General features: G+C 41.8%; 1 protein-coding gene and 1 long non-coding RNA gene across 2 annotated transcripts in view; one reads left to right on the forward strand and one right to left on the reverse strand.

Annotated features, from left to right (window-relative positions):
* The first annotated feature begins 343 nt into the window (after window positions 1-343).
* Window positions 344-5023, forward strand: LOC137192340 (uncharacterized). The gene is made up of 3 exons (XR_010930562.1): window positions 344-1210; window positions 2574-2728; window positions 4960-5023. It is a non-coding gene; the product is annotated as an uncharacterized lncRNA (long non-coding RNA).
* Window positions 5024-5716: 693 nt separating this feature from the next.
* efnb2a (ephrin-B2a) overlaps window positions 5717-14183 on the reverse strand; it is a 29344-nt gene continuing 20877 nt past the window's right edge. The window contains exons 3-5 of the mRNA XM_067602932.1: window positions 13205-13297; window positions 11821-11928; window positions 5717-9861 (exon numbers count right to left, since the gene is read on the reverse strand). Coding sequence (XP_067459033.1) covers window positions 9458-9861; window positions 11821-11928; window positions 13205-13297 — 605 coding nt within the window. The 3' untranslated portion in view covers window positions 5717-9457. The remainder of the gene's footprint in view (window positions 9862-11820; window positions 11929-13204; window positions 13298-14183) is intronic.

Genomic DNA, 14183 nt, shown 5'->3' on the forward strand with positions numbered 1-14183 from the left:
AAAGATGGTGAGCTCTTTTCAACTCTGAGGTTTTGTGTTCCATTAGGATTTTTTACTGCAGATGGTAGCCGTAATGCTTCACTCAGGGCTAACAAGACAACTTTTTTTTTTTTTTTTTACGGTTATAGCCTCACAGTTTCAAGGCACTGAGTGTTAAATGCTGGTGTGGACAAAACAACAGGAACACCTGCAATCTGGTAGTCCACCTGTACTGAAGGTCCTCTTCATTACTAGTATTTTGTAGCAAAATGCACTCAGTGTGGCTAGTTTGGTTACCTCAACATAAAGAGCTCATTATAGTATAACGTTTGCCAAACTGATGGCAGATTGAATGCAGTGTTAACTGTGGCTTGATTGTGCAATTAGATAATGTGTAATGTTGTGTCTCCTCTGCAGGATGCTCAGGCTAAAAGTGTCCCCAGGGTGTCTGAGCACCAATTTAAAGATTCTGGGTGATACCAAGTAGTAATTATCGTAGGGATGTTAGTGTATTTTGATATGCTGTACATGTTTCCTATGATTCTATTGTAATGTGTAACATAAATTAAGATCATGTAGACTATTTGACATTAGTGTAGTATAAATGTATTTTAATGTGTTTGTTGTGTTTTGTGTAGTTTCCGTATGGTGTGGTAGGGATCAAGGTCGTTGCCACTGGCAGGTTATATAAGGCAGCCAGTTTCTGTCAAGCACAGCTGCTGTCAGGATCACATACTGCCTGTGGTCAGAATTATGACTGTTATTGTACTATGTCTTCATTGTGGGTGATATGAACATCTGGTTGGTAACCTCTGTCTCAAGTCTCCTGCTTTAAAGTCTAGCCGCTAAGCGGCCATCCTTAACACCACTGATGCAATGTGGGTGTTGAGTAAACACCATAAACCTTAAAAGTCCAACTGAAATTACACATCATCCTTCTTTGCTGTCAAAAATAATGTCACTGTGTTTTTAAATGTATTGTTAATACTTTGATATTATTAAAATGAAGAAAAAAGGTCTTTGGAAAAATATCAGAAATGCTCCTTTTTGTCTCAGCTGGTGTCTGTGTTTGTGTTTGATTGACCACAGCTGGCAGACTACCGGTGTTACAGTGAACAGAAGACAAACATTACGGTACAGAGACAAAATCAACAAACTGCTGTAGCTACAAGTCATGGACAGACAGCGTGTCGCTAACAGGAAGAGCAACGACCAAACCAGCATCTAACAGGTCAGAAGTGACATTTGCAGGTATGTTTACATGCTGTTTAATGTGCTGCAGCTGAGCAGCTAATTAGCTATCTTGGCTGCCAATTGACGTTAGCGGTGCACTTTCCCTGGTGAATGTTTGTTTGGAGACTCATTCAACAAGCTAAGGTGCAGGACAAGATGTGTTTATGTTTGTAATACTTTAGCAGAAAGGTAAATGTGGGTTGTTGTGTTGTGTAGCAGGATGCAATCAGGCTCAGTGTGACCATCTTAGCTTAGCACAAGCACAAGGACTGAAAATGGAGAAACAACTAGCCTTTGTTTAATCCATACAAAAATCAAATTATGGAAAGGCTAGTTGTTTCCCCCTGCTACTGGTTTTTGTGCTAAGCTAAGCGGACCAGCTGCTGGCTGTAACATTTATCATACATGACAGTGGTATATTTTCTCATCTCCAAAAAAGCACATTTCATATAATTTAATACTATTCCTTTATGGTCAGAGTATGTTTGAAATGAATTATTTTGTATGATGAGTTCTCTTAAGTCAGAAAAGTGTTGGGAGTTTCAGGCGCTGTTTGACAATTTGACAAGCACCTACAGTACAGTAATTTGAAGCATACTCGCCGTTTTACACAGGTAAATACAGGACTGTTGTGCAGGATTGCGTTACAGTGTGTTTCTGTTGTTTTTTTGGCTCTCTGTGGCTGTTTTTGGATGGCACAAAGTGCAAGGTTAATTTACTAATCCATGAAAACATGGGAATGACAGCACTCCCATCATAATCAACCAACACTGATTACAGCAATGTGACCATGATTGGTATGGCCAAAAAAAAAAATCTTTTTTTTCCTACAACATAAATAAATAAATAAATAAAAAGGAACCTCGTTTGATAGCTTGATACCTCCAACCTTGTTGCAAGGTTTTAATCGCAAATTCGGCAGTTCAGTCTTTTTCAGAAAGCAAATATAGACCCAAAGACCTTGGGTTGATGCTAAAATAAAGCCAAGACTTTAATCTAGACTTGGCTAAAAATGCTGGCATGCTGGATGATTGGCTGTCATAGCTATAATCTTGCCTGTTGCTTGATATTCTGGCTTGCAGACTTTTTGGCTGAGCAGAAAGCTACGGTGGCTATAGTTGATAGGCTATATGAGCTGATTTGGTGGCGGGCTGATTGGTATTAGCCAGCTATAGTAGAAGGGATGTCTGGCTCGCTGTGGTTGAATCTCTGCCTGGTAATACTTTGGCAGGTTCCTGTCCTGACTCACTGGCAGCATGGCTGGTTATACAGGCTAGTTGCCTGGATATATTGGCCCACAAAACAACAAGACTGACTCACCGGCTTAGTGACAAGTTGGCCCTGTGCTGGTTCTGTTTCAGAGAGCAGCCATCATCCCACTGATAGGAAACAGGATCCCTTAATCACCGTCTCCATATTACACCAACAAAGAGTGGGTGACTCTACACGCAGCTGACACACCTTCACTACTCTACGTCCTCGATACTCGTTGTGCTGCAAGACTGACATTCATATGGTTTGTACACTCTGTTGACAAAAGTATGTGGACGCTCCTGCCTATATTGTCTTCTGTGGTTCTGGAGGAGCTTTCTAAACTGCCAAAAACCTGCATCTCTTTAGACCTCTTAAAGGGGCTTCAGACGTGGGTTTGAAGTTCTCTCTGTCTCTCATTTTACATTCTTGACACAAATATTTCTGCCACTTCTCATGTGAGCAATTAAGTGCACTATGAACATCTTCCAGGAGAGATTATTGAGCTCTGATTGACCGTAAACTGACTTTAAGCTTCTAAATAGATCCAACTGAACCTGACCGGTGCTGCTGCCTGAGACTGAACCTGAAATGAGATATGAAACAGTGTGTGTGTATTCAGGCAGTTCGTTTTTTTGTTTGAAACCAAATTTTTAAAAAAATGGATTTTTGTTGTTGTTGTTTTTTTTCTTTTTTTTTTGAAAAAAGTGAGAAATGGATGAAAAAACCAAATTCATAAAACGGTCCAATTTTGGTTTTTGCAAATTCCTTTTTTGCATTTTTTCTTTTAAAGAATTGAAGAATGAAGAAAAGCAGACAGGTGACACGGATGTAAAAGTAAAGAGATCAAAATAAAAGCCAAGATGATAAAATGGCCTTTTTATAACATTATGAAAGCACAGGATCTGTACCAAATAAATAAATAAATGCATACATAGGCTACATAAATAAAGATCTTCTTTGTTTTGCCCTTTTCATTTAGACATGAAGTATCTTTTATGTATCTGTCTTTAAGTGTGTGATATATTGATTAGTTGCATAGTGTGAATTAATAGTCTGATATGTGGAAATATCCTGTGTGGTTCTTCCTGAATAGTGTCGTCTGCAGCGTGTTACCAAATTATTGATCAAGCTGATGTTCACTTTTTATAGCTATTGTTTGTTGATGGCTACGTTACGTATCCGTCCTGAGCTGTGACATGTCACATAATGGACAAATCAATCTGCCAAAGCAGTATTGATCATATTGATTTTCAGTAGGCAGCCTTTTTAGGCCATTTATTTTATCAATAACAGCAAAATAATCATAACTACATATAATGTAGGTATTTTTCTGCATTAGTGGCCTCTACGGTGGAGTTTATAGAAGGGTAGAGTATAGTATAGTAGAGTATACAGTGCAATGTAGCTAGCCAAATATTCCATTTCTAATTTGTATTGGTTAGGTGATGAATGCAAAAAAAGTCATATTTTACTGCACATTAAAATACACAAAAGTTATGAAAATGTGAAATTCCCTGATATTCCAGAATAAATCAATAAGTTTGTAAAATTCCCTGACTTTCTACATCTGGAATAAATGCTTTTAAAGTCTGTAACTTTACAGATTTTCCAGAAATAGTATGCACTTCATGTACTATTGGTTGCATACTACTAAATAGCATGTTAGTATAGAGTTTTGGACGCAGTCTTGGTCTAAATGAACTAAGTAGAATATTACCTGTAAATGGAGAAACTCCATTTTAAGAGCTGTGTCTATGTTACAGCCCCTAGATGGGACAGGGACAGTGGTGGAAGAGAAATAACATTTAAGATTGAATATATTTATTTATCTTCTAAGGTTACCCTGTTATATTTCAGTTTTTGATTTTGACAACAATAAAACAAAAATGGCTTCTTTTTTCCTTTTTTTTAATAAAAAAAAATGTGAAAACCATGATATTTCCTTTTTTTTGCTTTTGGTTTCAAATGAAAAAAATAACTGCCTGAACGTACACGTACCCGTAGCTACGTATATTCTGCTTTATTTCCTCTATAGTTGACTGTCAGCTAATGAAAGCATTGGATACGCTGCGTGTCTCCTCTTTCCACTGAGCGTTGCATGCAACACATTACACATCTGGATTCAGACAATATTGGCACAGTCAGACAGAGAGAAACAGAGAAGTTTCTTGACAAACTACATTTGAAAATAACCAAACCCAAACTCGACCAGAGCCAGAAGCTTTACAGAACACAACCGCCTTAACCAAAACATGAATACTTTGTCAGGACCTGTCAGGTTTGAGTTGGATGACTCTATTACAAACTGGGAGTTCGGGGAGTTATTAGAGACAGGAAAAATCCCATAATAGGGAATAAAACTCAGTTTGTGCTGCTTCTACTTTGATCTTCTTTTTTAATCTGCTACTCACAATTCCTCAATCTATACGGATACTAAATAAACATCCTTTCAATGCTACAATGATATTTTAAACAACTGTGTGCTTCCAACAGTTTTTAGGAGGCCTTTTCCTGCTCACAGCCAGCTCCATAAAGACACAGTTTTCCCAGTTTGGAGTGGAAGAAACTTGACTCAACATCAGTGTTGAACTTGCAGCCAAGGATTGAAATATATGGTTGTTATAGCAGCAGATTAATCTGATTAATCGTTTTTGAAATGACATTTTCAGCTGTAATATTTGACGGCTCTAAATATATTTGACCATATAATATATACTACACATGTTATTTCAGTTATTATAAAAGCATCACTTTCAATAAGAAAATGTGCTTTTAAATGGTTTTTTTCTAAAAACACAAAATATGTCATTTACACAACTGAAGTTTGTTCCCCAGAAGTTGAAATAAGTAAATAAAAACTGTCATATGAACTTTTTTTTTACTTTCAAGTTGTGTGAAACAATAAAAATAAATAAATAAAGACATTATTTATTCATGCAGCGTGAACAACAAAGCATCACGAGCAGACAGCACGTCCATAGGAAAAACATTTTATTGAAAAACATTTTCAGTTTGTAACAGACTGGTGGAATGTGTGTCATTTATCCTCACTTTGAACTTCTTTAAATTTTTGAATGTTAAAACCATTTTTTTTTTCACAGCCTGGCCATCTCATACTGCAAGGAAAGTGGGGGGGGAGGGCTGGGGGGGGGAGAAGAGGGTAAACAGCCACACCCGGTAACCATGACAACCAACCATGACATGACGAAAGAAAAACCAGGGAGGGGGGTAGACGAAAAAAAAAAACAAAAAAAACAATGCAAATATAATACTGTGTCACCTACAAACTGGACTGAAATTAAATCATAAACAGACCAAAACAAAAAAAAACAAAAAAAAAAAAAAGAAACTAATTCAATAAATATTTATGGTACACACTTATGGCACAAATATGCAGCAGTCGGTTTGGCAACTTTTCTCTCATTTTTTTTTTTTTTTTTAAAACCAAATTACCATGGAAACAGTGCAAAAGGGGAGGGAGTGGGGAGGACACGGGCTTTCCATCGAGCGCTAGCTAAAATACATAGCAAAAAATTCAAATTTTATACAAAACATCTTACTTTAAGAGTTTATAAAAAAATGTTTTTTATTGGGTTCTGGTCAATATTTACATAAGCTATTTACCAAAAAAGTAGTATGCTCTGTTTTACTGAAGTGTATTCCATTTTTTCTGTACTTTTTTTTTCCATTTACTTTCCTAAAAAGGTGAATAAGGCTATTGTAACAACCCAGGATCCATATACAATACAAACATTAATGTATTTACAGTTTCTTACCTACAGAAGTACGGTGCAAAATTACTGAGTCAAGTGACCAAGGGCTGACCATACGAGCAAGGCATTTTACATTAGCCTGAGGTGCTTCTCCTAGCCCGCGTGCTAAGACTCTCACAGCATCGCTACGACGTTTCATAACAGGTCGATCGTAACCCGGTCGATGTTGGGAGAGTGTTAGTCGGGTGGCAGCTAAGAAAAGGACGCCAGATTCAAAGAAACTAATAAGATTGTCATATTCTGCCGCAGACAGACAGCAACTAAACAGCCATTTGTTTGTTGTATGTGTGTTTTTTTTTCACCTTTTTCTTTAAATACCTGTTCAGGTGTGATATATATGCTTTTTTAATGGTTTCATTTTTCACAGTTTACCTTTGTACTACGGCACACAGTCAAAAAAAACAGGAAAAAAAAAAAGGTTCAAATAATACTACAAATAATGCAGGAAATAAAAACTAACAGCAGGCTTGTGTGACGTACTTTGCTAGTTTTGTGTCATTTGTTTGTTGTTACATCTTTCAGTGGTTAAGAACACTTTCCATAGGTGGTTTTTTTTTTTTCTCTGAATTGATTAAAAAAATAAATAAGAATTGCATATTTGCAGATTTTGTAGCCTCTTAGAGGCACAAACCTCAGATCATACAAGGCTTGGCTTTTCGGTGAAATTTTGATGTTCTTTATGAACAAAATGACAATGATGTCGATGATGGGCTGATATATGCTCGGGTTCACGGCCTAAAGTCACGATTATGATCGTAAGCCGACGATATCGATGAATGTGAAGTTACTGAAATATAGACTTGCTCAACACACGCTCACGCACACACACACACACATACACACATGCACAGAAAACATGAAGGGTGTGTATGAGGAGAATAAAGTGAGGGGGGTGGGGGGGGGCGATGGGTGTTCATGGGAATTATCCTTTGGGAGATGCTACACTGAGTGAGTGTGGGAGACACAGCTACTCTGCCCTTGTGTACACCAATGTGAGCTATTTTGGGTCAGATAACTCTACTCCCCTCGGAGCCGGGGGCCCGGGGCCGCCCTCCCCTGGTCCTCCTTCCCAGGAGAGCTCATGAAAATATGGGACTCAGTGGGTCGAGAGATATCAAATAATCAAAAACCTAGATTGCATAATGTGCACTTATACCATAATATATTAGCGTTACTTCTTCTTCTTCTTCTTCTTCTTCTTCTCCATGCCGCCTGACAACACCTGTGCTCTATGTGTCTATCATAAATAAATTCTGCTTTTTATTTTTATTTTTTTCATTTTTTTAATCTTTGTAATGTCCTTTTTTTTTAAATGTACATCTATTTTGTAAGAAAAAAAAAAGAAGTAAATTAAAAACTCACAATATGGAAATGCTAATGGAGATTGAGAAACAGTGACAATGTAAGTAAATGTCCCTGTGCTTTTTTTTTTTTTTTGAAAACAAGAATAGGAGAGCACCGGTCACACTGATTTGGGCCCTCAGGGCACCCTTAATCATCCTTGGACATAAACATTACAGTACCTAGAGCTGTTTCAGCCAGCTATGCTAACCTCAACTAGATCTCGGGCCTCTTCTTCACCTGATGCGAAAAACGGCAGTAAGGCGAATTGAAATTTTTCTTATTGCCCCTAAAACTTTCCCAGAGAAGCTGAGTCGAGCCGTCGCTACTTAAATCTGACGGGATACAGCTGCTCTCCCATATCTCTAGCTATCACTGTGTCTCTTTACTGTGGACGGCTGCGAAGAGTGGAGGTACCAAAAAAAGGGGGGGCGGGTTTGGGGGGGTTGGGGGGGGGGGTTAAAAGTGCTGCTCTATGTATATGAAAGTCCTCCACTCTTCCCAGAAGCCACCTGGGCAGACTCCTCCCTCACTCCTTTTTTTTTGCGCTCTCTCTCGCCCCCCCCTCTCTCCTAGCAACTGTTGTTTGGGTCACTTTTGTGTTTGAATGTCACGTACGACATGACGTGTCACTAAAGGATAAGAAAACCTCTATCTGCACTTGAACTACACCAGGATATGAAAACCAGATACGACCAAAAAAAAAAACAAAAAAACAAGACCAGTAAATGTTGACAGTACAAAAAAAAAAAGAGAATCTATTTTTTTTCCTTAAAACCTTCAAGTAACATCTGAAAGAGGTGTTTTGCTGAAAACATAAGGAGAAATGGTGTAAATCCACACTGAAACCCAAACAGTTCACATCGACCGGTGAGACCGTGTGTGTGTCTGTCTGTCTGTGTGTGTGTGTGTGTGTGTGTGTGTGTGTGTGTGTGTGTGTACATGTGATGGTGAGAATGTGGGTGAATGCAGGGTGAATGGGTGATCTCTGCGAATCAGTCAGGAAAAGTCCCAGAGAGGATTGGTGCAAGAATCTCTCTCCTCTTTTTTTTTTTCCTCGTGTCCGGCTGGATAAATCCACAGAGTCTCTCTGGCTAGTGAGCATCAAAGTGGGGGGGGGGGGGAGGGAGGGCAGCAATTTTTGTGAGTTCATGGTCAAGCCCACGTCCTGTATCACCTCTCCTCGCTCGTGTTTAAGTTCCCTTCTCTCTCTTATTCCAAGCAGAAGTCTCTCTTAAGGTGAGGCCGAATTACTTTTCCCCTCCTCTGTTTTTTTTTTCCCAGGAAAAAAAAAACACTTCAACGTCCGTACATCCATCTGTCTGTCCCATCCGAGAAAAAAGAAAAAAAAAAAACATGCTGTGTGCATCTGTCTAACTTTCTGATCCCACAACACTCAGTTCCCCCCCCTGCCCCCCCACAAAAAAAATGCTGCAGTGCACAAAACAATACATGGAGCAACATCGGGGAAAGAAGAAGAAGAAGATAGAGATCATTCTCCTCTATGTTTCCCAAAAAAGAGCCCCAGAGAGCAGCAGCAGTGGCAGCAGCAGCCTTCTCTCAGGCCCCCCCCCCTCGACCACCACCACCACCACCACCCGTCCCGTCCCGTCCGCACCGACTATGAACAAACCAGAGCGACAAGGTATCAGCAAAACTTTTGATAAAGAAAAAAAATAGTGACAAAACATCAGAGGAGAGGAGGAGGAGTTGACAGAGTGAGAGAGAGAGAGAGAGAGATAGAGAGATAAAGAGAGAGAAAGAGCGAGAGTGTTCGTTTGCAGGCGTGCCGGCGGCGCCAGCCGGAACCAAAAAAAAAACCCGCTCTGCCCAGGGATTGTTCCAGTTTGTTTCTTGCTTTTAAAAAAAGTTCCACCTCAGACTTTGTAATAGATGTTGGCGGGGCTCTGCGGCGGCATCTCTTGAACTATGTAGACCGGGTGGCCGTAGTCGCCGCTGACCTTCTCGTAGTGCGGGCAGAAGACGCTGTCAGCAGTCCTAAGCGGGATGATGATGTCGCTGGGCTCCGAGCCGTTATTGTTCCCGCCGCCTCCGCTCCGTTTAGGCGTGGCCAGGGTGCTTAGCGACAGCGTGGCCGCGTGCTGAGGCGAGTGCTTGCGGTGCCGCCGCCGGTATTTGAGCAACAGCAGGACCAGCATGATGATGATGATGATGAAGATGACGCTGCCCGAGGCGATGCCGACGAAGATGGCCACCTCCGAGCCGATGACGCTGGAGGATTTCCCGGTGTTGTTCGCGTCGCTTTCTCTAGGCGCTACACCTGGAAGACGGAAAGACGAGAGGAAGAAGTGAGTAAAATGACAGAATGAGCTGTTTGTTCAGCGGCTCGTCGTTCAAACTCTGAGTATAAATGTGAAATCTCTTCACCGAGGAAACACAGACTGAACTTTTAAGGTCGAGGTATGCTTGAAATAAACTAGTCCATACATGGTGTCGTCCAAAGATGACGTGGTGTTGTCAGAAAGGAGGGAACTAGTGATAACAGCACACATTTGATTAAAAGAAAACGGGGTAGAGTAAAAGCGTTTGATTGTTGGAAAGTTGTTGGAAACATTTGCGGATGTAGTCCCTGCAATCCTGACATCAGAGAGAGATGTGGAGGAAGGGAGGGAGAGAGGAGGTTTCTGATGCTGTTCAAGGATCTGAAAAGCACTTTGGTTGAAGATAACTGACCCCTTTCAAGTCTTTTCTCTGCCTTTACCTTTTATTGTTCACACTCATTCCATCATGTCACAATAATAAAGGTATAGTGAAGCGAGCCGGCGGCGGCGGCAGCAGCACGGTGGCTGAGAGTGAAGCCTGCTCACAGACGGGCTTTTTTGTATAAAGGTCACATTCGATCGGTGGCTATTCAAATTCAGCCGGTGAAGACGGCAACCTTGAAACTAGGGCAATCAAAAGCCCTGATAGTAGATGATACAACGGGCTGGGGGGGCGGGGAGGGGGGGGGGGGTACAGAGGCAAACGGCACTTAGATAAATTACATTTTGAAAGACATAAAAAAAGTAACTTCATTTTCTAACTAACAGCCCCGGCAGGAAGAAAATAAGACATTTGTAAGATATTTGATGGCATCATGTGACATCAATTATGAAAGCCAAGCTGTGCTCTGACTCCCAGCGATGGACACTCTGGTTCACATCCAACACTGAAGGGTGGATGCGTTCTGTACTTCCACCCGGCACAGGTGGATTACTGCGTCCCCCCCCCACAACCCTGTCTGCTGCTGTTTTCCTGAAGGCCTAACAGTGCTTTTTTTGCTGTGGTATGGGGGGGGGGGGGGGAGTGGATAGGAGATGGCAGGCAGCCCAAAAGCAAGGACCCTTACGTTGTTTTACAAAGGGATTATGCTGCCTCAGACGCTCTGCCCATAGCACTCTGACGCCCATATGCTCCCGCTAGCAGCCGGGAACGGAGGGATGAGACATAAAAAAAAAAAAAAGCATGAGGGAGGACAGGAAAACGCAGAGACAAGATGCTGATGTCTGCAGAAGACGGTGCCAGCGTGGATTTAACGGGCAGGATGGCAGGTCGGCGAGCTTGTCATCGCAACGGATTTGGGAATGAAAACAGAAAGTGTCGGGTGAGGCCACGCCCTGGGTGAACCGGGACACATGGGGAAGGACTGGAGGACTGTTTATATAGGTCAGCTTGTTTTTGTTCTTGGCCCCTTCCTGTTTCTTTTTTTTTTTTTTTTTTTTTTTTTTTTTTTTTTTTCTGAGCACAGCTCGCTGCGGAAATTGCCAGCCTGATTTTCTTCTAGGCAGATTTTTAACTGCAATATAATAGCCGAGATAAGAGCGGTCTGCACGGAGCTGCACGTCTCGTCTGAGTCGTGATTCGGTGCAGAAACAAGTGTGTGTCTGTGCTAAGAACGGGTCGTTAAAAAAAAAGATGGCAGACAGCGATCGGATCATTTTCCTGAAAATGTCACTTAAGCGGCGGGTTAAGGCTGGAATGGAGCCAGCGTGGAGATACCTTATAAGTCCTTGAGAGGCCGGAGATGCCTATCAGTTTTATGGGCAACATTCAATTACTGGCTGATGAATCGCTGACCTTTCTTTCCTGCGCTTTCACACACACACACACACACACACACACATGCTTGCTATCTACTCTTAGCTCAACAATCATGCGCCCCAAATGCCAAACTGTTTCAATAAATCCTACACTCAATTACCACTTTCCCAGGATTTAAGCCAAGAATAGGTGAGCTCACCTGGTTTTTCCAGCACGTCGTTAGTTTTGTCGTCCTTGCTGTCTGGGTGCTTGGGAGAGTAGGGTACTCTGGTGGGGTTGTATTTGGGTGAAATAGGGTCAGAGGGATCTGCAAAAAAAACACAGATAAGATGCACAGGGATTAACTAACGTTTAGCATTTGTCAAGTCAATCAGGTGAGTATCTTCATCCTGGTTGTCGTGTGGAGGTTAACTGCAGGTGTTTCGTTGGATAGACTTCACAGAATTCAAACCCATCCTTTAACTAATCACTGATGATCTTAAAAAAAAAAAAAAGTCATCTCCTCCTCTTTAAGCACCGATAACGCTTCTCAAAAGCAAATTTAAAGCCTTGCTCACGCAGCCAAATTTCCTTGACTTCCTCAATTTGGATCCACATAAAAGCAAAGTGTTTCCGTAGATACGGCCCCCTCATGATCCAGATAATACTGTAATCAGCCATAAAGAGTGGTTAATGGTTGTTTTTGGGTTCTGCGATGGGTCCATATGGTTTGAAATGCTGCTAAAAACGGCCGTCAGTATATATCTGTTGTGGTTCTGAAGCTGAGCAGACTACAAAACAGTCATGAGGCGATTCTCTGAGCATCTGTTGTTATAATCACTAGTGTTCTCAGGTTAAACTCCGCTTAACCGTACCAGAACCACACTTAATAGTACATTTCATCAAACGCATCCGCTGATTTTCAATACTATTAAGCACCAGAACCAATTTCCAGGGCTTGTTCGGCACCTGTTCTTCCCCTCCTCAAAGTGCAGCAGCTTCAATTAATTCCCTGACCTTCAGCGATTCTCAATAGCTCTGAAGCCGGCGCCGACGAGAGAGGGTGGACCTCTGGAAATTATCACACCGGGTGGCAGTCGGGCAACTGACTTATGAATAATTATTGCCATAATTAAGATTAGGTTTCGGTCTGTCTGGTGTGACCACGTGTGCACGCTTCAGAGGGGGGTGTGAAGGTGTCACACATGCAAAGTCAAAGATCATGAGCATTGATTGTGTTTGTGTGCGTCTAAACTAAATTTGCATGTGTAGAAAGCCTTCCGGTTGAAAGAGCTCATAACAGCAGATGCTTCCAGTGCATGTGTGCATGCAAGCATACGCAATTGCGTGTGAATATGTGTGTGTATGTTTCAGTGCATTAGGCTTCCGCTAGATTACATTTCCTGCCCCCCTCGCAGCCCCCAGGTGTCATGGAGACGATGGAGCTGTATGCTGCACAGCCTCCTATGACCTTATTCGGGCATTTTCAGAGTCTCACACAATTTTGCACAATGTACAAGCGGTGCTGCTGCTGCTGCTGCGTCGTCGCTGCCTGCTCATGCCTGCAGGCGCTCACCACCGTAATTCAATAATACAATACTCACTTTGTCCCACTTTCATGATTATCTTCATGGACTTGGTCTTGCACACTCCCCCCTCCTGGTTGTCGATGCCCTCCATGGTGCCGTTAGATGTAGCTACATCAGACAAGAGAAAGAGAGAGAGAGAAGAACAAGGTTAGAATTAGCTGTCACTGTGAGCATCTGCTACAGAAAAAAAGATGTGTCGGGGGGTAATTGTGTTGCCATATATGCCTTAAGCCTATCTCAGAAAAACAGCCAGTTCCCAAAGACAACAGAGACGCTGAAAGCTTTCCGCTGAGGAAGGATATGAGTCATACCCCCCCCTTTAATAAAATCACAATTCACCCGTTCATCACCTCAGTTGCTCCGCACCGGCAGAATATTTCACATCCCCAAAGTCAATTAGCTTGAGTAATTGTGACTGTAATATCTCTAACTGTGCTGATGGGCCTCATGAAGGAGGCAGTTAAAGGAGGTGAGGAGAGAGAGGGAGAGACAGAGAGAGAGGGAGAGACAGAGAGAGGGGGAGAGACAGAGAGAGAGGGAGACGACTACGACGGCTACGGCTGCAATGACAGCGGCCATCTTGGCAAGCCGCGGGAAATTTGGCTGCTTATTGTGCATTAACGCTAACGACACTCCAGAGAGCGGTAGCCAGTTATTAAAGAACACACTTTTTGGATTTTTTAAAAGCCCTCAAATACTCAGATCTAAAAGCCAAAACCTGCTACCAGGCTTAAAGAAGAAGAAGAAGAAGAAGAAGGATCTGCTGACAACAGAAAAAAGATGAAAATAGGAAGGGCACTTTTTCAGGAGAGGCAGTGAAATTAAGGGTAACAGAGGGAGGTGATAAATACCTCAATGGCCCTGAGATGAAAAGAACTTAAAGGATCTTAAAAACTTGTTTAAACACAGGAGAAAACAGAAGTGCTAACCGCTAAACACTGTGTTTAAGGGACAGCGGCAGATGTTGGGAGAGGAATCTGGTGGGGCGGTGCAA

Source organism: Thunnus thynnus, chromosome 11 (assembly GCF_963924715.1).
Source record: "Thunnus thynnus chromosome 11, fThuThy2.1, whole genome shotgun sequence".
Lineage (NCBI taxonomy): Eukaryota > Metazoa > Chordata > Actinopteri > Scombriformes > Scombridae > Thunnus > Thunnus thynnus.